This window comes from Athene cunicularia (genome assembly GCF_003259725.1).
Source record: "Athene cunicularia isolate RWA chromosome 9 unlocalized genomic scaffold, athCun1 chr9_part1, whole genome shotgun sequence".
Taxonomy (NCBI): domain Eukaryota; kingdom Metazoa; phylum Chordata; class Aves; order Strigiformes; family Strigidae; genus Athene; species Athene cunicularia.
This window is the reverse complement of record NW_020799110.1, coordinates 23,167,138-23,191,392: the sequence shown is the minus strand read 5'-3', so window position 1 is coordinate 23,191,392 and position 24,255 is coordinate 23,167,138. Positions and strand designations below refer to the sequence as shown.

Below are 24,255 nucleotides of genomic sequence, written 5' to 3'. Positions count from 1 at the left end.
GCTCACGAAGACCAGACACCCTGCAGCTCATGCCCACCCATCTTAAGCCCTTGTGTTTTCTGCTGTCCCAGCAGCAGCCGGGCTGTGCCAAGACTGAACCGGCAAGTGCAAAAAACCCAAGTGAGTGTTTCCCCACTTCCTCGGGTGCTGCAATCCCAGCCCTGCAGCACCAGAAACAAGCAGCACATAGGAAACACTGGTGCTAAGCCCGGTGTGCTGCTGGCTGCCCTGCTGCCCCTGCGCAGCCCACCTGCCCTCGGCCCAGGACAACAGGCTGGCAGCAGGGCTGCGAGGCGCTCTCCCCGCAGAGCATTAACGGTGACCAGCCTGCTCACCTCATTGGTGCTCACAAGGTATTTTGTGCCAGGGGGTCAGGATGTGGTGTCAGTACACGTATACACATGGACTATAAAAAGAAAGCTGCTATTGGCACGTGGCCAAGCCAGGACGAAAGCCGCATTTACTCACAACCACAGAAGAGACATTTGTCTCACAAAGGTAAAACTTAATCCAGATCCTTCTGTGGCCTCAGGAACCAAGAATCTTTAAAGAAACAAGCTGTGTGGGATGTGCAGGGGCTGGAATATGGGATGTACAAGGGTTGAGATATGGGGTGTGCAGGTGCTGGGTATATGGGATGTACAGGGGCTGGGTACAGGGTGCTGAGCCCTGGGTTCAGACATCTGGGGAGCCAGGCACCCATGTTTCTGTGAAAATTAAGCTTACTGAATAAACCAAGCACTTGCTGCATTATAGATGAGGCTTGTTATCAAGGTGACATCTGGTAACATCACACACACAAGCACATGGAGTGTTAGAAAGCCCAGAGGTGCCCTCCTGAATGAAACAACTCCAGGGAAGCCCCATGAGGAAAGTTCAAGAACCCCCTTGAATGTTCCCTCGAAACCCCCTACACCTTCTCCACTGAGCTTGGCTCTTCCCCATCATACCATCACTTTTGCACAGACAAGGGGCTAATCCTTATCAGCCTGTCACCACCCACAGGGTTTATCAGATCTTCTTCTTCCTATAAGGCACTCTTGGCCTAAGAGCTGTGTTGCAAGCAGCAGCTTTCTGGCTGTGAAGCAGCAGATAAGACTTCCTCCAGGGCCAGGAGCCCTGCTAACCTGCCAGGCAGGAGACGGCTTGAGCAACAGCAGGAGCATCAGCTGATCCTTAACACGAAGGCTGGATGGGGGTGTGTGAAAGAAAAGCTGAGAATTACTCAGCTGGTACCAGTCTTGTAATTATTTCCTATCCCAGGAGTCCACTCCTGAAGACGGTAGAGCCAGCTGGTACCAAGGAAGCCAAGCTGGGACCAGTAAGGTTTGGTGTACTCACACTGCACAGAATTTCCAGAAAATGCTCAATGCTACTTCTGGAGCTGGACTTCCCCTGTGATGAAAATACTGAATGTAGCACTGTCCAATGCCATCTATGTCTTCTCTCTCTCTCCACCTGTAAATGTCTTTGGAGCAGGTGAACCTCCAGCTGTGTTCCTACCCCTGTCTACACCATGGTGAATTGCATAGGGCATGATTGCCTTGACAGGCCACCACTTGACCACAGACATCAAGACTCATCTTTGCAGATCCCCTCTGCCTCTTCCTTGCTCACCACACAACTCTCACCAGCCACAAACCCCATAACCTCCCAGCCCTCTGCCAAAACCGGTGACCTGGTACAGACAGCGTCACCCCAGCCCCAAGGATTTGACTGATAAAGCCTTTCAACACAAAGGATTTCCCGAGCAGCCTTCCCCAGCACCACTGCAGTTCCCCTTGCTGAAAGCTCTGGCATTTCCTTCGGTCCTGTGTCCCATCATGGATGGTGTCTGCTGCAGAGGGACTGTTCTCTCAGCCAGCTCTCCTTATAATAGCAAATGACTGCAGATGCTCTTCTCCATGCCTTAGGCACAGATAAATCGTCCTTTGCTTTTCTGTCCCAGCTCATTTTCAGTGCTATCCTGTCCTGGCTGAGCTGTGGGACACTTGGTCCCCCTGCAGACCCTGCTGCACCAGCCTGAGATGGGACACAGTGGGTAAAACATCCCAAACTGAAGCCAGTCTGGAGATGTAGCCCTGGTCCCCTTGGGCAATCCAACAGTGAGTAATCTCCGAGCGGCTGTGGTTTACGTGCTTGTGCGCCAGGAGCCAGCCTGCCTGCCCAGGCACCACCTGTGCCCTCCGGACCCGGCACATCCAGTCACCGCGCCGGCATGTCCTGCTGCTCCTCACATTCCTCTCTTGCTGTAACATTTTGGGAGCAAACCGCTCCTGGGTGACACAAGGCTTTGAGACGAACTGCTTGGGATCTACAGCTATCAAGAAACCTACAGATTTAAACCTTTTAAAGGACAGCTTTCCCCCTCATTTTTAAACCTCAACCTTGGACCAGAACTGACCTTCTGCAAAACCTGGATAAAAACCTCTATTCATAACTAAAGCCTCTGTAAAAACAGCCTCTCCTTTGTGAATGTTTGCTTACAGCAAAGCCCGTCCCCAAAGGACAGAGCGCAGGGTGCAGAGGATGCACTGAGGTTGTGCGTCAGGGCTGACCTGCTCCCCATGCAGCTGCCCCCACCGTACCCTGCCCACTGCCTGCCTGCTCTCGTGGCTCCCAAATCCATGCTTTGCTCCTCACTTCACAAACCCCGCGTTATTACATGTGTTGAAAGCAAAGCTGTTATAATAAAAGCAGACCCAGCCAACGTACACACAGCTGGAAGTGCTGGATGGGGCAGGATGCCTGGAGCACCCCGTCCATCCCCCTCACGGCCTGCCCACCAGCACCTCCTGCGGGCCAGGGACTCGCGCTCCCACAGCCAGCCAGCAGAGCCACCTCAGAAGAGGGGCAAGGAGTTGCTTAACTGGGGACAAATCCAGGCCAGATGCATCCCCAGCCTGGAAAGAGGGGATGGAGTGGTCCTGCTGTGAACCACATGTGCAGTAGAATGGGCAGTGCTCAGGAGCACCCGCTCATGTCTTCTCCCATTATCCCATTGCAAATCCATCACTGCAAAAGGCTCAGCCACATTAACAAGGCCATTTTGTTAACCAGCCAGGGGCCTGGGGTGGACTCAAGGGCTGCCCCAGAGCTGCACAGGCCTTCTGGTTAGTCCTGTCAGGTTGTGAGCTGTGCCCACAGCATCACCCCTAGTTTCAAGAGGCAGGAGGGACCAGCCTGGGTGGGCACACAGGTCTCTGGTGACATACAGCACCCTTCCTGCAGCAGGGGGCTCCTCAGCCCAGCTGAGATGGTTCCTGCTTCCCAGCCACCATGCAGGGATGGCTTTGCTGATAGGAGAAACATGGGGGACACCCACAGCAGGGGTTTGGGCTGCTCACCCCAGAGCTTGGCCTCCACAGAGGCAATGCTGCTCCATCTCAGGCTTTCCCCACTGGCCCCAAGCAGGCAAGAGTCACAGTTGTACCAGCACAAGGCAGCTGGGCAGAAGCGGCTCTGCCCTGCCCAGAGGAAACGGACTGGGGCAGAGATGAGGTAGAACAAAGCTTGGAGGAATTAGAGGAATAACCACAGAATTCCTCAGCTTTAACAGCAAACCAGAATTATTTACCTTATTATGCGAATTTTCTTGGCTCCACTCCCTCTTCTCTAGGCATCTCACCTTTTTCTTATGAAGTGCCTAAACTGAAATATTACCAGCTTTCATGGCAAAAACTTATTTTAAATCATTTTATTTCACCAGCCACAGAGAAGGGGAGTGAACAAAAGGTTCACAGAAAATACTTTTTTCTCTCAATTTCTTTTCTTTCCATTAAAAATCTTTCCTCAATATCCGTCTCCCAAGGATTTTTCAACTGGTCCTAATCAATAGGGTTATTATTATTATTATTATTGTTATTATTGTTATTATTATCTCAGCAGAACCTTTTATTTAAAAGCTTAACTAAAGACACCCCTGCTGTCCTGTCACTGGTCCTCTCCCAGGGCCTTGGCTGGCAGAGGGCTCACCAGAGCCTTGGCCAGTGCATGTGAGACAGCCCAGCCCAGCCCAGGTGCCCAGCAGGCATCTGCCCTCCATCTCCTCTGCTGCCTGATGCCATGGGGCAGCCAGCTCCTGCACAGCTGGCTCTGCAGACCAGATGAGACCATTTAGCACTTCGAGAATGTCTGTCCTTGGCCAAAGTGCCACACTGGATGCCCCAAAGGGAGCAAGCAGGGGGTAAGAAGAGGACACTCCTGCTCAAAGCCCTGGGGACGTGGCAAAATTCCCTTGTCCCGCCCACCCCCTGGCTGCCCCAGACCCCTCCCCAGCAGGACTAGGGGCCGCTGACCATTTCTCTGCTGGTTATTAGATTGTTCACGGCTCTCAGGTTTGTTTGAATAAGCGCTTTTGTTCGCCATCGCTTTCCCACGTCCCTTCGTTCACTAGGCAGTCGCGTGTCCTGAGTCAAAGAGGAGCCCTGGCCGCCAATCCCCAAAGAAAGTTTTCTTCCGAGCAAGACATCTGCGTCGGAGGGAACCTGCCAACATCTGCCACACTTTCCTCCTTTTCAAGAGCCTTTCTTTCCCTCTTAAAAAGTGCAGGAACAGATGTTAAAAGTTGTTTTCTTTCTCCAGGGTGTGAAATGTAGACAAATAGCAAGAAAGAAAACTCCAAGCAGTACTCACCCCTTTCTCTTTCCTCTTTTTTTTTTTTTTTTTTTGAAAGCCCAGGAAAAAAGGGAGGCTTTGTTTATGAAGGAGAATCCCCTTTTCAGTGAAACCTGGCAGTGGGCAATGCAAAACGAAAGCGGGAATTTGCAGAAAGCTCCCTTTAATGCTCATTTGCATTGGCCTGTTGGGTCCCTACAATCCCCGGCACAGATGTCAGCCTTCCCCCAAAGCCAGGGCAGCTCTCCCGCCTGCACCCCCTGTGCCTCCAAAATAAAGGCCTTTGCCCTGACTGAGAGGTGTAAAATAACTGTTTACAGCAAAAGCTGCTCTTCTTTTTCACTGCAGCGCTGTCTTACAAATGAACCTTGAAATGAGCTCACCCGGAGCAGACGCCAGCAGGCAAGCCAAGGGGCTCACCCCGTCAAGGCTGGGGCTCAGCTGCCCTGCATGAGCTGGGCACGGGCCCTGGCTAGGTGCCAGGGGCCACCACGCTGTTCTTGGCCCCCATCACACCCGTCTGTCCCCAGTACCCACCACCTCACCACCCACACCCCCCTACCTGTCTGCTTCATGGAAGCCAAAGCAGCAGGGGAAGACTGTGCATGTCCCTCTCACAGAACATCCCCCTCTCTCAGGGGCTTGGCAGCACCTCGCAGGGCAAGGAAAGCAGGATGGAGGATAAGGCAGAAGAAACAAGTCCAGGCCAAGGAGGAAAGGGAGACTGAGGGAGGAGGTGCCACCACCACAGAGAACAGAGAGACCTTTCCTGGTGGCGCTGGGGGTTGGACAGCCCCTGGGCCACTAACATGGGGGGCACACACGGCACCCTGCAGCCATGCCCAGACAGGCAGGGATGCCAATGGCGCAAGATATGTTTTTCAGAGATTTTAGGCAATTCTGCATTTGCTGACACTTCTGCCATGCTCAGCTGGGCCAGAAGCCAAGTCTTCTCAGGCTTTCTCCTGCTGCCCTGACTGCCTTGGGAAGCTGCCTCTTTCTGCACAAGGTGGTGGTGGTGGAGGGGTGTGTAGGGGGGAAACATACACACCACTTCTCCACTCACTGCCTGAGCCAAACCCAGCTAGAAGCTGTGTGCCCAGGTGACAGGCAGGCACTTCAAGCCTCAAGCACCCTAGCAAACTGCCCAGAGCCAGGGGTGCGCCTGGTCCGTGCCCCCCTATCCATGGACAGGGCAGAGCCCTACCCCAGCCCACCTGCTGCCTCTTCCACACCGAGCTGCTGGAGTCATGTGGCAATACGGATGCCTCAGCTGCGCCTTTTATAAATACCAGCAACACTCCACTTCCAGAGGTGGGCTGGAGAAAGCTTGAAAAACCAAAGGAGTCTTCACTTGTGAGCAGCCAGGGCTGGCTGATGCGAGAGGCTCCTGCACGGTGCAGTGGGACCTCCTTTGGCTGTCTGTGGGGGGATGCACCTGAGATAAGGAGCCCATCCCTGCTCCCTTCACCTGGCACAAAGGACAAGTTAACCAACCTTCCCCTCCCAAACCCTCCTCTCCCGGCACAACAACCACACCAGTCTGTCTTGGACCCTTGCCAAGTAGGGTGTTTATAAAACTGGGTAACTGCACCCCAGCTGACTGACAAACAACCTCTGCCTGCAAGATACCACGTCTGGGGACATGATTTCATGGTGAGCCCAGGCAGCAGGGTGTACAGACATGCTGCAAGTATGTTTGCGTTTACGCACAGGCAAACACACACCCACACAGTGTTTAACCAAGGGACGCAATGTCCTCACTTTTATCTCTGGGGTACATCCCCACCCAAGGCTGGAGGGGGGAAGAGAAGGCAGGCTCTGCAGCCGCCACACTATGCCGGGTGCTGAGAAATCCCACCGGCAGATTGGGAAGGCTTCCAGTGCTTCTGAACCACTGCGGCCACTTCCTCTCCATTTCAATAAGGTGACACATTTGACACCAACCCAAAGGGCTTCACCTGCGGGACTCAACAGGACACTGCCAAATCCTGCTCATTAGCAAAAAGACCGTCAGAAAGCAAAAGCACAGTCATGAAAACCGCCTTCGTACTCCCCCCAGACCAGGCAGAAGTGAGGAAGCATAAAAGTGCATTCTCATCCTGTGCCAAGTCTCCTCCAAAGGCCCGTCTGCTTATGCACTAGCATTTCAGAGGAGTGAACAGAAAAACACCCTTCCCCCAAAGCCACCCAAGCCTTCTTGCAGCATGGGAGAAAAAAATTCAAATTAGTAAGAATGCCATAGAACTAACTCATCTCTAGGTCCATCTGCAGCTGCAGTGGCCTGTAAGTAAAAAACTAGAAGAGTTGCCTATTTCCTACATCCAGCCACGTGCAACAGAGAATTCAGGTTCCCAAGAAGTTAAGTAAAGTTCCCGTGTTTTCCCTAGAGGATTTCTGTGATGGAAACAATGTTCCTACAGACATCTGCTGTCAACAGTTTTTAATCGATCGTTATTACCTTGTAATAATAATTCCTGGGAGCAGAAACTCCTAGCTCAAGCACTCTATTATTAAATTAAGAGGCTGCTTCGAAGATGTAAAATGGCTGGGTCTTGAGTTAGCAGGTAAAATAGGCATTGCTTCAAGGCGATAGAAGGGAAAAAAGATGGGTAGAAGGCATTTTTTCCCAGGTGTAACTCAATTGCTTCCCGGCTATTGTTCCCCTCCCTGGGAATCTGTGCAAATTGAGCAAGGAGCCGTGCAAGCTGCTCAGAGCGCGCCCATTTTCTTTCCCTTCTTCCCTAACAAAAGAGCCCTCCAAAGCCCGGCGTCGGAGGCTGGACATCTGTCGCCGTTTGGGGGGGCCGGCGTGGTCATTGAAAAGAAGCAGTGACCTGTCAGCTTTGATTGATGGCCACAAACCTCCGGGCTCGACCCCTCGTGTGGGAAAAGAAGTCCCGCCAAGGAAAGTCCCCTTTCACATGCTAATTCTGGGTTATAAATACAGCAGAGGAGCAGCAGAGCAGCAAAGAGTCCGTCTGGAAAGGGAGCGACCCGCTGCCCGAGTGCCTCCTTCCCATCCCATCCTCCCGGCGCCCGGGGCGGGCAGGCTGGATGAGAATGACCGCTGCAGCCACCGCCGGCGGCACCCACAAGCTCACCAGCACCAAGGAGGAGAGGAAGGTAGGTCTCCTCTGTGCTGCTCAAACAGCAGTCCCACGCGTGGATGCTGGCACCGTGCACGTGAACGAGGAGTGCTGGGGCTGCGAGCACTGCTTCTAAGGAAGAAGGAAGGGACAGTTTATTTTCTCTTATTATAAAGATGCTTTCTCTGAATTTAACCCATGTGAGTGTTTTTTGTACTTCCTTTATCCACCTTAGAAAGGCTTCTCACGGTTTTGTTTGGGTAAATACTGCTTAAAATGAGTGGAAGTGGGAAAACTGAGAACTGATACCATCTGAGGGACAGGTCATGACTGGAGCTGGAGATGGCACACTCTCCATCCATATCTTGTCCCTGCCGAGCATCGCATCACCCCATGCTGGCTTCACGCAGGGGATGGGGCTCTCGGCCCTCACCACACTGCAGCAGGGAGAGGAAGAAAAAATATCAACCGCAATTTTTCCTCCTCCTTTTCTTTTCCCTGCCAGTTAAGGAAACCCCTCATTGAGCGGAAGCGAAGGGAAAGGATTAATAACTGCTTGGACCAGCTGAAGGAGACTGTTGTGGGCGCCTTTCACCTGGATGTAAGTGCTCACTTTTAGCTGCTTTTTGTCCTTTTGCTATGGGAGATTGGTTTTGGTGGGGAGCATCCCTTCTTTTGAGAAACAGGGCATGGTACAAACCCTTCATTGCCACTAACTGCTGCACTCTTTCCTTATCAGCAGTCTAAGCTGGAAAAAGCAGACATCCTCGAGATGACGGTGAAGCACCTCCAGAACATCCAGAGCAGCAAGCTGATGGGTGAGTGCCCCGTCCCCCCCCCACCCTGCAAGCGTTGGCAGGGGGTGCCAGCAGACTTAATCGGCTGGCAGCTTGGCAAAAGCATCTCTCAAACCCGTGGAGGCCCAGGCTGCTGCTCGGTTTGGCTTTCTCCACTAGATGGGGAGATGGAGCTGGGCACTGGTGAACCCACGGAAGGTTTATTTGCCCTTCCAGAGGCGCTTTCTGCTTTTTAGTCTAGTTTTGCCCGTGGCGGTGGGCAGGAGGAGGCGGGGGCTGCCTGCCTGGGTGGCTCGCACCCCTCATCACCTTCCCCCTGCGCCCTGCAAACGATTCACCTTATGGGAAAGCCCAGTCGGCTTCGGGACCGAGCCGCCAGAGCCTATGCAGACGGGAAGCCTGGTGAATGCTTGTAAGCAGGAACATTTCTACCCGCTCACCAACCCCCCTTGTCTCCTCTCCCACGCAGCCGACTCCAAAGTGGGGCTGGAGGCGCAGCAGAGGTACAGCACCGGGTACATTCAGTGCATGCACGAGGTGCACAACCTCCTCCTCACCTGCGAGTGGATGGACAAGACCCTTGGGGCACGCCTCTTAAACCATCTGCTGAAGTCCCTGCCCAGGTCTGGCGAAGACACCTGCAAAGCGGCATTAAGGTCTTCGAGCCCATCTCAGCAGCCTCTCCCAACGCCAAAAAGTCCCCTGAGCCCGAAGGGAAGCACTCGGGGCACAAACCCATCACAGGAGCGCTTCTACCCCGTGGAGAACAAGCAGGCTTCAAAAAATTCCTTCCAGCTGCCGTCGCTGTCGGTTTTCGGCCAGGCTGACACTGCACCTCCCAGGCAGGTCCTGCAGCCAAATTTTTCCTATAACAACCCTAGAATGGGGTCATTAGATATGTGGAGACCATGGTAAAGTGTGTTTTAAAATGTTTATCCTAACCTTAGACACTCTTACATATGTATCTTATAGATATGTTTCTTTAAAACACTTGTGGAGCAAGTCTGTTCCTGTAGGTGTACTAAAGACCAGGGTACTTCAAACCGAAGTAAACCTATGTGTAGCCTGCATTGTAGAAGGCTGCTATTATTTTCTATTTATTTAATACATCTAAGTTATTGTATAGAATCCTCTCGTACTCTTTAGTGTATATTAATTATATAGCTTTCTTGTCTTACATTCTTAAAATAATTAACTGCCTATTAATAAAAGTACAAGTCAACAAGCAACAACCCTCTCTGGCGTCAAGCTTACCTCCCAAATCTCACATAACTCACCGAGACCACCTCACTGGATAAAGGGGTAAATGGCTGATCTCTTCCGATTTTCATTTTTATTATTATTCCTCTGCAGCTGTAGGAGATTCTGGTTCTGATTCCTGTAAAAGGGCTGCAGTGATTAGAAAAAAAAGAGAGAAAGAGAGAGACTTGGTTTGGACTCCATAGGTTGCTTAGAAATGCTCTGGCTTGCTCCCTCGGGCTGTGCTGTTCCCAGCCACCTGGACATTACTGTTAAACTACTGAGCTATGTGTATATATATATATGTTATGGATAGTTATATTTAGGGATTATTCTTTTGTTTCCCTAACTAAAAGTTTTAAATAAACTTTTGGAAGATAACAACTGATATTTGTCCCACCTTTGTCCTGTCTGCTCTGAATAAACGGTACTTGGGGATCTGCTTTTGCTTTCTTCTTTCCCAAATGTTTTTTTTCTTGCATGCAGTTAAAAGAGATGGCTTGGTTTTTGCCCCTGATGCTTTGTAGAAAAAGCAGTGTGCACCACACACACAGACAAAATCACCTGGATCACAGTAACACTTTAAAAAGTTATGAAAGAAATCAGGAGTTGAATCTCAGCTTGGATCTCAGCTTTAGCTTTTACTTATAAGGGAATCGCAGAGACAATCTAAAAGGCAGAAGGTAAAATTCCTTGCAAATTGGACCAAGAAGACCAGGACAATTCTGCTCTGCTTGTTGGCAACATTTGGTTCCAGTTTTTCATCTCAAAGGCAGTTAAAAGTTCCTCACAGTTAAAAGAGCAAGGAGCTCTTAAACAAACACTGTGCATACTAATTAATGGACCCGCAATTCAGAGGGGCTCATTATGCAGGGAGATCTATTTGATGATGTGCCGAAGGAGTGAAAACCATCACCTGTAGGTTTAGCATCTTTTTCTGTGAAGCTCTCCCTTTTATCCAGCCCTCTTGAATAGCCTTTAGGAGTGGTGTGACATAAGGGTGGTAGGAGAAACAACTGGCCTACACATGGCTGCGTGGAGGCAAGGCAGGTTTCTTCAACTGCGGGGTCAGAAGGCAGGTAAAGGCACAGAACTGTACAGATCCTGCAAGAGCCCCCACGGCTGCACCCACCGGAGGAACATCCACTGCCCAGCACTGGGATCTGCACACCATGGGGCAGGCAAGAAGATCATCTCCCTACCCAAGATCAGGCCTGATGTTTTCATTTACTTCTAGATGGTGTCAATAATGCATCTCATGGCACTTGTGGCCACCTTATTGTTATGCTGGGAGAGGCTGTGATGAAAATATTTTACTACGGTTTGACAGCATCAACTTAAAAGCATACTTTCCTCCTGAAAGCTGTAAATCCCCAGTGACTATAATTATCGGCTATGGTTACCATACTGAAAAGAGATCAGTGGGAAATATGTATTTCTCACCATCTCTGCTTGTTTACTTTGTGCGTTTGAAAATACTTTGTGGTTAGTGAGTTTTATTATTTCCTGTTTCTAATCAGTAAGGGTTTTTTCTGTTGTGGGTGTGGAGGGAAGGGTCACATCGCAGCTGGCGAGAGTTTTAAAAATAGAAAAGTGAGACTGCAATACTTGGCCAACAATCTCCAGGAACAGTTTTAGTACAAGACACTCATTTTTCAATTGCTTTCATTTCAAACTGATTGTGACCTTTCATACAATCTCCCTGTCACGTATCCCATTAATGCTGCGGGAATCCACTGCAAGTCACTGGTCTTCAGTAAAGAAAACATTTCTTCAGAAAGACAGAAGATTACTCATAGCACTTCATATACACAAATTTCAGCTACTAGTTGTTTTGACAAAGGAACTTTGAATTTACTTTAGACCCATAGGAACTTTGAATTTACTTTAGACCCATCTGGTTTTACCAAAACCAGGACTGTACAAGAGCAATAATACCTTGTTCTTCAGTATAGGTACCTCTCCACTGACAATGCAAAAATGCATTGCCAGCTACTACCCCAGGAAAAAGGAGGCACAGAGAAGTTTCCTCAGCCAGCTGGCTAATGCAGAGTAGACAGCACTGTCCTCCTAAATCAGTGTTTGAAGCTGCACTGTCACACTCTGGACACAGCAGCAGGACCCATACAGACGCTATTTTTCACACCCGCAGCAGGTGCCAGCAGCTGTGTCTTGTCTGCGGGGGGGGCCACAGTGCAGCCCAGGGCTTGGTCCCCCAGCACCCAGGTGTGGCACCTTCGAGACTGCACCACCATTCCCACCTGGGAGTGGATGCCCAAGGCAGCAGGGGCCTGGAGGTGCAGACAGCGGGGATGCTGCACACCCGGCTCTTCACCTCCGACGCAGACTGGAAATGGCCAAGACAAGCACCCAGACCAGATTCCTCGGCATGGGCATGGCCGGACAGACCTGTTTGCTGGAAGCGGTCACAAGATGCATCACATCTCACCCAGCACAGACAGGGCTGGGACAGCCTGGTGAGATCTGGGCTTTGTTTGTCCCCTGCCAAAGTGCTGTTCCAGACACATATTTGTGAATGGAACATTAAAAAAGCAGAGGCCAGTTGCTATGTATATGGGGATGCAAGGAAGGCTGGACCCAAAGCTCAGGACTCCCACGTGCCTTTAGCACAAAGCAATTACAGATTTATACAATGTAAACCCAGATGGACAGCATACCCACATGCACAGCAGCTCCTTTTATATAAACTGCTCTCATGAAAACCAACAGGAAAACTCCCACTTATTTCTCAGAAAATGGGACCAAATCCTTTCCCATTAGGAAACTAGAGAGACACGTAAGTAAGAGAACTTACAGCCCTCCCAGACACATACAACCCTCAGGGACTCCAAGCATCCCTGCCTTTTTCCTTACTCCTCTTCCCACCCTGAGGGCACTGGAGAAACCTGACCCACACAATCCCACAGTCCCCCACAGCAACCAGGCCAAAATGCTCTAGGGATTTAGGAGTGGTGCTGAGCCCCTGCAGATTATTACCGGAGAAGGCTGATCGCTGCTTAAAAAGGGAACATGAGCCAGATTGTCAGCTGACCTCTTTGTTGAGAGCTCGCTTTGGCAAAGAGGAGACTCTGGCCTGCTGTCATGACCTCTCCAGGAGCCATGGAGGGACTCTTAATCCTCCACACTCACAAACAAGAGACCTGCAAAAGCCCCATGAAAAAGTAATTTTGGGGCAAAATATTTTTGAACTGATTTGAATCACACTGCTGTGGCCCCAGTGCTCGTAGCTCACTAGCAAAGGGCTCCTCTTGGGAGGGAAGTGAAAACAAACCCACCAACAGCAGAACACCACAGACTTCACTTTCCCTTACATATGCCATTATCTCACAGCTTCCACTGCACTCCTGTCTTTAACAGGGACATGCTCATATTTCATCTCGGGAGAAGTAACATTGTGTTGAGAACCTACCCCAAAGTCTGTCACATTTTTCAGAGTTTTCACATACTTGTGAATAACGCAGCAGAAGCTGAAGCCAGCCCTGGATCTGATCTGCACTGCTGAGATGTTTCATTTATAAATCGCAGCCCTGGTGAGAGCGTGGCTGGCTGCCCAGGGTGTCACTGAAGACCTACCAGAGCCTGAGAACTTGCTCTGTTTCTAAGACTCTCCTATGGTTCCTGCATTAGGTATCACAAGTCCTATCACACATTTGGAGTTAAAAGCATGTTAGAGCAGATTCATCAAGTTTTCTATGGTTAACACGCCCAAGCAAATGGACTTCTTCATCGATCCTACATCTGCTGCCACAGAGATCTGGTCCTCTAGAAACAGCTCAAAGGGGCTCTTCTCTGGGGCTAGAGGACTGTCCCTTCTGCTCTGCCAAATAGCTGACATCCTCGAGGAGAGCTGGGAATGATGCCTCCTCTACAGGGTTTCCATCCCGAGGAGGCCAGGTGAAACGGCAGGGCAGAATCTTTGTGCCTGTAGGGAAGCCACTCCGCAGGGAACAGCTTCACTGAGGTAAAAGGAAGGATGGAGAAACCACTGCCGAGCTATCCCTTCCTTCGCTAGGAACTTCTAAAATCCCCTCCTCTCTCCATCTGTCCCTGCCCAGCACCCCTCATCCTCATACAGCAGAAGTCTGATGTAGGATGACTTCTCAATCAAACTGGCATAACAATGCAACCTTGTTTTAAACCTGCAGCCCTGAAACTTTCTCTGTGTAGCAGGACTAGACAGTTCAGCTGTAAATTTCTTTGCAGAGAGAAGAAACCCAGTGGCCAGTCTTGCAACACCATCAGAAATGCTGTCCTGTGCTGTAAAGAGCCGGTTTACTGTCTTTCATAGCCATTTAATGAAGCGCTTGCCTCTTCACTTTTATCCTTTATTGACATGCACGTTTACAGCAGCTCTTGCACACTCCTGGCACACCCTGTGTGTTTAAAAGCACAGGACTTAGCCAGCCGTATGAAATAAACCACGCAGACATTTCCACAGTCCTGGCGTGGCATGCGCTTCTCCCTCCTGCACAGGGCCTGGTCAGGAGCCCACTTGCTCTCACATCCCGGCCACCAGCAGTTGGGCTTTGCACAGCACCCTAACAGGATAACCCAGCCATCCCCTAAGGAGCCATCTGTCACAGCTCTGGCATCACTGACCCCCGAGACAGCACACCACAGCTTCCCCACCTTAGTTGAGATGTGGCATTTCCAATTCCCAGTGCTCACCAGGAGATGCATTCCCATAGAGAGGTGGAGTTCATACCATTCTGGGCCATGACCATCATTTCTGGTGGCTGGAAAAGGGAATGGAGCAAACCCTGCTGGAAGCACCTTCTTCCCCCTGTATATCCCTCTCCCTTTGCTCCATGCTGCTATAGGAAAAATGTCACAAAACTGTAAAGCCAGAGGCAAGCTATACACAAACACAAAACTATAAAGTGAGGAAAAACCCCAGAGGGGTTCACTCCTTTTGTTCCCAACAGCCAGTGGATGAAGCATGGATCATGCCAGGGAGACTGTTACCTTCTGCAATACCACATGCAAAACAGCTTAACAAATTGCTCAGCTTTCCCCCAGCAAACTCTCTGCATGCTCACACCATCTTCCACTTCTCAGGCTGTTTCTTTCTACCTCCTAGGGACTGAGAAAGGACAAAGAGAGAAGTAAGCATTTCCACACAGTTCAGAAGAGCAGATGTTAGGCAGGATGGTGAAGTGAGCCAGGAGAGCACGGCTGAGCTCCTCAGGACAGAGGAGCTTCCACAGCAAGAGCAGAGCATCCCTGTGAAGGATCTGGGACTTTCCTGGGTCCCTCTGGGGCTGTGGGAAGAACCGCTCAGGAGCAACCACATAACCTCAAACCTATCTGTCCCCTGCCCTACCCTAGTTAGCCTACGTGAGTATTAAAGTACAAAGCCAAGTGCTTTAAGATATGCACTCTTCCCACTGGAGAGGCTGTGAGAACAAGCAATCCGCATGGGATAGCAATCTCCTCATGCACTCCTGAAAAGTGCTGAGATATTATTTTGATAGGTGCAATAGAAGAACCGTCCAGACCATTGAACACAAGGAAAGCAATACCTGGACAGACAGGTTCTCCAAACCAGACACGTTGCTGTCAAAATCCTCTGGGGAAAGAAGACCAATGCCTCCTGGCGTTTCCCATAGTTTGACACTGCACTCCTGAACACACACCTATGAGAAGCCCTCTGCAGCAGTCCAAGGCTTTGTCCTCCCTCATCCATAAGAACCCATGAACAGAGAGCACTTTCCAACACAGACTCAAGACACTAGAGGAGAGCCCTGAGCTACCAGTACAGCTTATCTCAGCCACAGCTTTGGACTTGGTGTCAGTGGCCCCGTGGTTTGTCAGAGCAGACCCAGTTACAGCGGCGCAGTGTGGGGCAGCAGCTAAGCATGGCCCCACGAGAGCTGATCTTGTTCTAAGCCCAGCTCTCACCTCCACCCACTCTACACCTGAATTCTTCCAGTCTCCTACTTGGGGGTGAGGATTGTATGCATCTCGGAGATCTCCAGATGAAAAGCACTAGCAAGACGCCAGGGATTGCACAGATTAAAGAGATGAGGTAGGACTTGAAATGCATCTCTCCAGCCAACTGTCACATGAATCACTTCTCCGCTGTCTTCCTAACTCCAGCACTTGCCTCTCCAAAGTGCCTCCACACAAACATACCCTCGCTACCAGTGGACCCTTCCCCACAGCATGGGCAGTGCCTGGCCCAGTCTTCCCACTGCTCTCAGCCTTGTCTGATCCACACTCCACACCAGACCTGCGCCACCCAACTGCCCTCCTACCACTCTGCCCTTGTGTTGGCCATGGAACGGTCAACCCAGGTCTGGGCACCTGATCGATACTGTGTGGCTCACATGATGCACAGCATCAGTCCTGTCTGAACTCACCCTGACGGATGAAGTACACGTGCTCCACTAGATCGGGTGTTGTTTGTCCTCCCACAGCTGACATAAAAGCAACATGAAAGCAGGAAGCTGTGCTTGAGAAGATTAATTTGTGGCTGGGAGATGCCTTGCAGACTGACCCTCTGTTTCTTTCACAAGGAATTTTTCCAGCCCTGGGCCCTTATCAAAAAGGTGATGTCCCTATCAGAGTAGCAGGCTCTGCTCAGCATCTCTGCGCCTTCCTGCTGGAGGAGGTGCCTGGTCACTCCAGACACTAGTGATTCATTTGAGAAGGGTGGGATTTGAGGTGAAACCTGCAGTTGGGCAAGAAGGAGCAGGGAAGCCTTGGCATTAATCCTGAAAAGAGCCGTTGTCTGTTCCAGCTGTTCCTCTGACAGCTGCAGGAAACTGGCACTGCCATGAGAACTCATGGGCTGGTTATGCTGCCATACCCAGGTCAGTAGTAGCTGAAGGACAGCAGTGAGCTTGGAGGTGCTCCCGGGGGCATTCCCTGGCACAGTGCAGCTCCTGGTCAGGTTGCTCAGCCCAGCTTTGGCACAGCCAGAGCACAGTCCCTGGCAGCTGAGCACATCAGCCAGTGGCACTGCTGGCAGTGAGGCAGGTTGGCGCACCTCACCTCCCAGCAAAACATTTCTAACAAAACCCTTCCAATGAACAAGCCCATCACCTCCCACACCCTGATCTTCTCCAGTGGAAGTGCTTTTACAACAGGAGAGGGTGGCCAGGGCCTTCCCAAGGGATCCCAGGATGGCTGCAATTACTTTCCAGACCTCGGCAACCCCAGGGAAAGTATTCTGGCCATTCCCTGAAACACCTAATGGCTAAAACAGCAGCCTGTGTTCTTCCTGATGGCCCATGCTGACCCTACCGCAAAGGGGGAATACTTTGCTCTCACCCTGGCAGAGCAGAGCCTGCAAACAGTTCAGCACAGGCCATACTGCAGTTGTAGGTGTGGGACACAAGCATAATGACCTGTGGTCCCTGGAGGGCTAAACTTCAACACCCACTTGAGGCCACTACTTACCACATCAGCTCAAGGGCAGTGTCTACACCAGCAAAAAGTTGTATGATAGAGGAGATGGCTAAAGCAGTTGTTTTTGAGGCTCCTACATCTACCATGTATGTTGCTCAAGGATGTTACATCCAGCTAGATGTAGTACCTGGACCAAACCCCTGGACATGCACATGGTTCACAGCTACCCAGAGGACCAGCTGCTGCTTCTATCACCCTTTGCTGTTGGAGAACTTCTGGGGCACAGTCAGAGCAGAACTTCTGATCTAATTTCCATCAAAATGAACCCAGTTTATATGCACAAAAACTGTGCTCCAACCAATACAGTGGGCAGTGAGCACAATTAGGAAATTTACTTCAAAATCACACGACTACTCTGAAATTAAATGCCAGTAGAGTTGGAGCCTATGATCTCTCAACTCCCACTGGCTTTGGAGGGAAATATGGCTAACCCAGATGAAGCCTCCAGTGTTTCCATAAACTTTTGGTTTCACAGCTTTAATCCTAGTCCCTCGGGGGAGATTTTACACACCGTTCACCTTTCATCCAGCTGTCTGTGTCTATATCCAGCTCCTGGCACGCAGATCAGAGAGGCCTCGCCCAGCGGGCAGACAGCTCCCCTTCCCTAAACGTGGGGCAGGTTGCATGTAGAAAGCCAGCCCACAGTACTCCTGGGGATTGGGAAGCAAGTCTGAGCGGGAAGGGATCTGCCTGCCCAGGGCACACCCCTCTACCTGAAGGGCCACTGGGACAACAGTCTTGAGATGCTTTTGGGTAGCAGCTACCTGTCGTCAGCCGGATGGGGTCCCGTCATGAACAGGGGCTTCTGCTCCACACCACGTACCTCCGCAACCACTCGTGTGGTCGGGGTGAATCCTGGGAGAGGACAGAGAGCTTGAGGTTGGTATCAGGAAAGCACTCATAGCAGGGGAGCAAACATGGGCTGCGAGGTCCCACTCAGATGGACTGACTGCTGCCAGCTTGGGAGGACAGAATTCTCCATTTATGCAGGATTCTGCCTGAAATGGGAAAGACCAATTTTAGAGGCTTTCATCAGTCAGAGAGGAAATACAGAGAGAAAAATGAACAACCAGGAGAGCACATACACAAGCTGTATGTTTTACAACAAGAGCAGGCTCACTCCAGTGCCCACATGCCTCTGCCATCTCCAGCCAGAGGTGCTGAGTCCTTCCACAGGTGGGACATGAACCGCAATGAGGTGGACAGTATATACCTCCTCAAAGGTGAGATGTCTATGTCCCAGACGTGCTTTCATAGCTTTGACAATGCCGTTTTCATCCTTGTCACCTCTTCACAGAAAGGCAAAGGGCTGAGGAGGAACGTATTCTGGCTGCCTCAGAGCCATGAAACATCTGTGGCCAAACTGAATCCACATGTGCCTGCACCGCTGCATGATGCAGGGCTGACCTGGTGATAGTTAGCCATGCCAGGGCTCTGCGCTCCCCATTGGTACACTGATGCCACCTATTAAAATGCCTCCAAATATATGTGAAGACAATACACATTCATTTTAAGGCACATTGCAGTAATTCAACAACTAACACAGCTTCTTTGGCCCACCATATATATCCATATGTGTGTCTCTATGCATATATGTACATACAGGTGTATGTGCATGTGTGTTTGTACATCTCTATACACACACACATACCTATACACACACACTTAAAAGAATATGTCAGACTATTTTGGAAATAGAGAGATGGGGAGGCAGCAAAACATGAGACTAAAGCCAGTACCAGAATAATTGCTTCTCTAAGAGCCTCCCTATGTTTTTCCACAATAAAGTCAACAATACCAAGGGCAGAAGAACCATCCCAAAGCAGCAGTGAAACCCGCAGCAGTAGAGGAGAGACAACCACAGAAAGAGAAATAAGTGGAGCATAAAGTGACCAGCAAAACCCCGCCATGCAGACTGTCATCATAGTCCTAACGTGGCATTTTTTGGTGTTTTCTCACTTCCCAGGTATTCTGAAGGAGTCAGAGACCAGCTCCTGGTGTGCCCCTTTCAAAACATTCGTGCACAGCACAGACAGCTGACCTGGTGCAGGTGGGAGGTCAGGGCAGATTTCATTTTGGCCTTCCAAAGATTTCCTGCTGTCCCAGGCAGGATGAAATGGCTTTGAGATCATGCAGTTTGTTTGCTATGGAGAAGGAGAGTTGCCTTTTTTGAAGGAACGCTTCACAGGTGTGAGAGCAGGAAGACCACCATTTTCAGGAAAAATAAGGCTAAAACCACAAATTACTCCCACGGTCCCCTCCTTTTCCAGCACCCTCAAAACTATCAGCTCCTCTGTGGCATCCCCCTTTCCACCAACTCAGAAAAAGTAATTTCAAAAAGTTCTTTTGCCCTGGCCATTCCTAGTGACAGAGCATGGTGTATATACATCACATGAAGGAGATGCTGCATTCCTCCGGGGTAGATAAGGAGGCGGAGGGGAGGAATGCTTTCCCCAGCGTGTCTGTGCACGACCCAGACCCAAACAGAAGCAGCATGTGACTGGCAGCTCCCCAGCAGATGACTCTCAAAGTGCTTGAATGCAAGTCAAGGTGGCAGAAACGATCAGCAGAAAGGCTTGCCTGCAGCCAGCCCACGCAGACCTTGGGACACAGCAAGCAGCCAGGGCACAACGCTGTCTGCAGGTTCCCTGCACGCTTTAGGACCTGGGTTTTACAGAGCTCAGCTCAGGTTTAGGCTGCTGAAATATCTGGCTCTGGGACATTCTCAAGAGAAACCCTCACCTCAAAGTACAATGAGGTATGGGCAATGAGCAGGGGTCCACATACATGCATACAGCAAACCCCCTGAAGAATACTCTGCTCCCAGCGATGGGAAGCCCAGCACGTGTTTCCTCCATGGACGTATGAACAGGATGGAAGGCAGTAAGGCCCTGCCTTGCCCACAACACACCGAACACTGGCTTAGGAAGCAAACACTCTTGCTCTTCGTATCACTGGGCCAGCAGTGACTGAATGGGGAGATACAGTGGATGCCAATCAATTGATATGCATCCAGCTCCTCTCACCTGCATTTAACCAGTCTTGCTGGTGCAGCTATACTGGCAGAACTCCCCACCACAGCAAAATCCACCAGTGGAATCAACACATCAGACAAGCAAAATCAGCTTTGTTTACCTAGTGCTTTTATGTTGGTATAACTGGTAGGGATTCTGTAGTGAAGTACCATAATGAAAATCAAACAAACCAACCTTTACCACCAATGTCCTGTGCTGACCAGACTTGAAAGTGTGAAACTGCCTGGTCCAGAAGGCCTTTGCAAAGCAAGTGCAAAGGACTATTTCAGCTGCCAGTGGGAAGCTCCCATCTCTGGGGTGAAATACAGAAGCAGCTTAACACTGAAGGTGCTCTGGCTGAGGTAAACGATCAGAAAAGCTGTAGGCAGCTGGAAATGGAGGGTAAGAGAGAAGCAGAGGAGAGCTCTTAGCCTGAGGCTTTGGCCACGATTACTCTGGGACTGATGTTATTTGGCCTGTGGCCTGAAGACCCTCAGAGTTGCGGGATTGATGTGTGCAGGAGTGTTTGGTGTCTAACAACCAGGTTAGAGACAGGAATTTTCCCTGTTTGCACCATTACCTGAAATATCTGTCAGGATATAAGAGCACAAGAATTGCTTTAGATGCGAGCAGGAGCCAACCTAACACAGCATCCTGTCTCTGATGGGCCATGGGAACAGCAAAAGGAGTGAGCATGGAGCTGTTATTTCACAGTGTACCATTCCCTCTTACCTCTTTCAGTTTATTTTATGGTTTCCACTTGCAGATTGTCTAATCACAAGCTCTATATATCGAAATCGGGATTAAGCAGGCCCAAGAAAGTGAAGATGATGGAGACCTGAGTTTCAGGGAGCTGGTGCTGAGGTTCCTATTTTAAGTTCTGTAGATTTAGGACTGTCAATCAAAGGGTCACGTTTGCCTTCAGAGACTGCTGTGCTACAAGGCATTTCCTGATGCTAAGTGCCCTGGCTTAGCTGCCCATTGCCACAGCGGGTGCAGAGCTGTGAGCCCAATCACTCTGACATATCAAATACGCAGCAGCTCAGGGCTCTTGTCTAGGGGATATAAAAAAGTATTTGCCCTAATCTAATTTTATGAGTGATGGTGCAGCTTCAAAGTGAAGGAGACCTTCTCCAGAGGAGCCTGCCTCTGGGGTGCATTGCCATCTCGGGGCCAGGCAGTTGCAGCATTGCTGTCTGCAGTGGCATTTCTCCAGAGTTGTCCCTCCAGCTCTAGCGCCCATCGGTGAGGACACTTGATGTGGTGAGGGCCTATTTCCGTGGTCCACACTCTGTCCAGGGGAGGTTTCCTTATCAGACAACACAGCTAAGAGGGAGGAGATGGGTGAGTGCCCCTGGGAAGCAGGGAGCGCTACCTGGGGCAGCTGCAGCACTGACAGAGCAGCTGGGGCAGAGATCTCCCCCATGCTTCCCCTCTCCTCCCACTGCCTTGCCAAAGTTTTTACAATTACTTTTATGAATTACCCCAAGGGAATAAAAAGATTAAGGCATGAGTAAGAAAACTAGAGGCATGTGGAGTCTGGCTGCGGCGTGGGGGCCGGCTCAGGCTCCCACCTGCACTTGGGGGGCTGCTTTGATGCCTGCAGCACACGGGAACTCCCATTTTGACTCCCAGGGACCATTTTATCCAGCAATTTCGCCACACCTTGTGCTCCCACCATGTTATCCTCCTTCTCAGATCTGCCCACAGACAGGAGTATATCTCGCCTCATCTCCCCCAGGGACTGCAAGCTCTACTCAGCTCACATCAGCGGTGGCTATTCATAGGGGGAAAAGCTGTTTTCAGAGTTGAGTTTTGGCATCCCACCCCTTCCCCAGTCCAGGGGAATTTGGGATTCTGATCTGGTCCAGAGACTGCACAACCAATCCCTTTACCAGATCCACGATTCCCCATCTGCCTACAACTCAGTCTGTGGGGAGCCCTTACTTGCTTTCTGGGTGGTTTCTTCATTTGTGTTACAGGAATACAGATTTGCAAAAAAGGAGGTGAAGTGTCTCCTGGATGAGACACAGCACAGGCAGGCTAGGGGAGGAGAAACTCCGTCCTGGTCTCTTTGGAAGACCTTTTCCATGTAATTTTGGCATGGCTGAACACCAAACCTTCTTTCAGAGGCCAAAAATAATACAGGTGCACCACACTTGTAAGAAAAACAAGCATGGGAATGACTGCCTTCAGTGAAGACTTCCCTGTACAGGTTGTGCTCCATGTAAGAACAATCTGCTCTGAGCAACCCATATCCCAATCTCAGAGCATGGGAGTCAGAAATTCCAGATGCAGCCAGAGCCAAAGTACTGACCATGGACAGCCCTTTCCAGACTGGGATTGGAGGGGTAAACCAGTCTGCAAAGCCTTACAGTCCAGTTCCTGGTGCCTGCATTGCTGGCCCACTGGTAAGCCTTGGCGTGGGCAGGGTTTGCAACACCTCCCTGCTGGTATCTGCAATCACAGTGCAGCGAAGGGCTCACCCACCATGGTAACTGGTGGGGAACATCCTGAAGGGGAGAGCATTTCAGCACGCTATGACAATCTATATTTATGGGAATACAATATCCACAAAAATACACCGGGGACTTGCCCAGCTGGCGGAAATGTGGCAGTTCCTGCAATTACACTCGACATATGAGAGACGGGATGCCAGCTAACACCTGCCTTGTGTTTGTACACCACAGCACAACAGCTGCTGTATGCCCCTTGCATCCCAGACCACTCGGAAGGTAAATATACTGAGTGTAGGATAACCCAAAATTTCTCAGCAGCTAGGGCAAATACTCAATGCGATTGCTGGGATCTGAAAAGGAAGGGCATACATGCAGGGATTTTTACCAGGTTCTTTGAGAGGGAGCTACTAAAACACTGATGCCGATGGGTATTTTCTTCTCCGAAAGCTGCATCTCTTCCTTCTTCCCTTCAAGTCAGTGCTTTATTTGCAGAAGTCTAGTGAAATCCTGAAATCTGAAGCCCTAGGAAATAAACCCAGAGCTGACAGCTTAGCTGCAAGCACTGATTGCAAGAGCAACTGATGCCTCTAAAAGCTGAGCAAAGCCAAATTTCAGCCCAGGTGAGCTGCTCTGAGGCAGCGCAGGCACACATGGCCCTGGCTGGTATCTATGGAGCAGGAGCTGGCTGCTTTGGGCTGGGCGGAGGGATGCAGACACCATTCTGGTTTATGATGTAGAGAAAGAAGAAACACAATCATTCAAGAACAGAGCAATCCTTCGCTGTCCTGAGGGAGAACAGGCAGTTCCACACCACCCTGCAGGACTGCTGGGCCCTGCCCCAGCTCTGCCACTGTTTTCCTCTGCAATGCTGCTGGAGTAACTCATTTCCCTTTGCTCACCTCCCACATTTGCAGCCCTGTCCCCAGCTCCCTGGCACAGCCAGGCTGGCACTGCCGAGCATGAGGCGAGGAGTACTTTGCCCCGGTTCTCCTTGAAAGTGCAAGCGCGAGTTATCTCACACAAGCCCAAACAAAAGCTGACAAACTTTTCTTTGGGTGTTTTTAATTGCTGTTTGAATGATGAGTTTCTTCCCCATCCTCCTTTGCACTCTGCATCAAGTGTGAAAGGCAATTGTGCCAAGCTCCAGACCCTTTCCTGGCATCAGACCATCACAGGACCAACTTTTATGCAGCACTGTAATATTTAAGGAAAATGAAAAGTAATAAAGAGAAATGGCCCAGGTTTGCTCTGAGCCAGCTGGATTCTGCTAAATTACAGCGCACAGCACTTAATCAACATGAAGTTCTGCTAAATTTAGTGAAGCTAGACTCAGTGAAAAGCCAGGTAAAAGAAGATTCAGAAGTAAACCTGTCAAACTACGTCCCCCTGGAAGATACGACAGGCACTGCCCAGATTTCCATGGGATGACAGCTAATTTAAAGCCAGAGCTGATGCAGGAAGATTTCAAGAGGATCTGCTGATTCCAGTGTGTACCTTTAGTACGGTTTCAGGAGACAGATTTCACCAAGAAAAAATGGGATGAACTGAAAGTAAAAACTCAGCAAAGTGGTTCCATAAAGGGTGAAACCGTCAAGCACCCATGGAC

At 50.4% G+C, this 24,255-nt stretch overlaps 1 protein-coding gene across 2 annotated transcripts; it reads left to right on the top strand.

Moving 5' to 3' along the window:
- Window positions 1-7,171: 7,171 nt before the first annotated feature.
- On the top strand, window positions 7,172-10,162 carry LOC113483604 (transcription cofactor HES-6-like). 2 transcript variants are annotated; one of them, XM_026855288.1, is made up of 5 exons: window positions 7,178-7,184; window positions 7,568-7,743; window positions 8,212-8,307; window positions 8,446-8,524; window positions 8,973-10,162. In XM_026855288.1, exons 2-5 carry the CDS (start codon window positions 7,675-7,677, stop codon window positions 9,416-9,418), a joined length of 690 nt encoding a protein of 229 aa, XP_026711089.1. In that variant the 5' UTR covers window positions 7,178-7,184; window positions 7,568-7,674; the 3' UTR covers window positions 9,419-10,162. The 2 variants fall into 2 exon arrangements, with proteins under 2 accessions (XP_026711090.1, XP_026711089.1); XM_026855289.1 differs by having other exon boundaries at window positions 7,172-7,743; window positions 8,449-8,524.
- The last annotated feature ends 14,093 nt before the right edge of the window (window positions 10,163-24,255 follow it).

What these genes read in the sequence shown, in the direction of transcription:
- LOC113483604 (XM_026855288.1), top strand. Translation starts at nt 7,675, where the DNA reads ATGAGAATGACCGCTGCAGCCACCGCCGGCGGCACCCACAAGCTCACC. An exon ending in GCACCAAGGAGGAGAGGAAG is followed by an intron (nt 7,744 to 8,211) that starts GTAGGTCTCCTC and finishes TTTCCCTGCCAG; the next exon opens with TTAAGGAAACCCCTCATTGA. An exon ending in TGGGCGCCTTTCACCTGGAT is followed by an intron (nt 8,308 to 8,445) that starts GTAAGTGCTCAC and finishes TTTCCTTATCAG; the next exon opens with CAGTCTAAGCTGGAAAAAGC.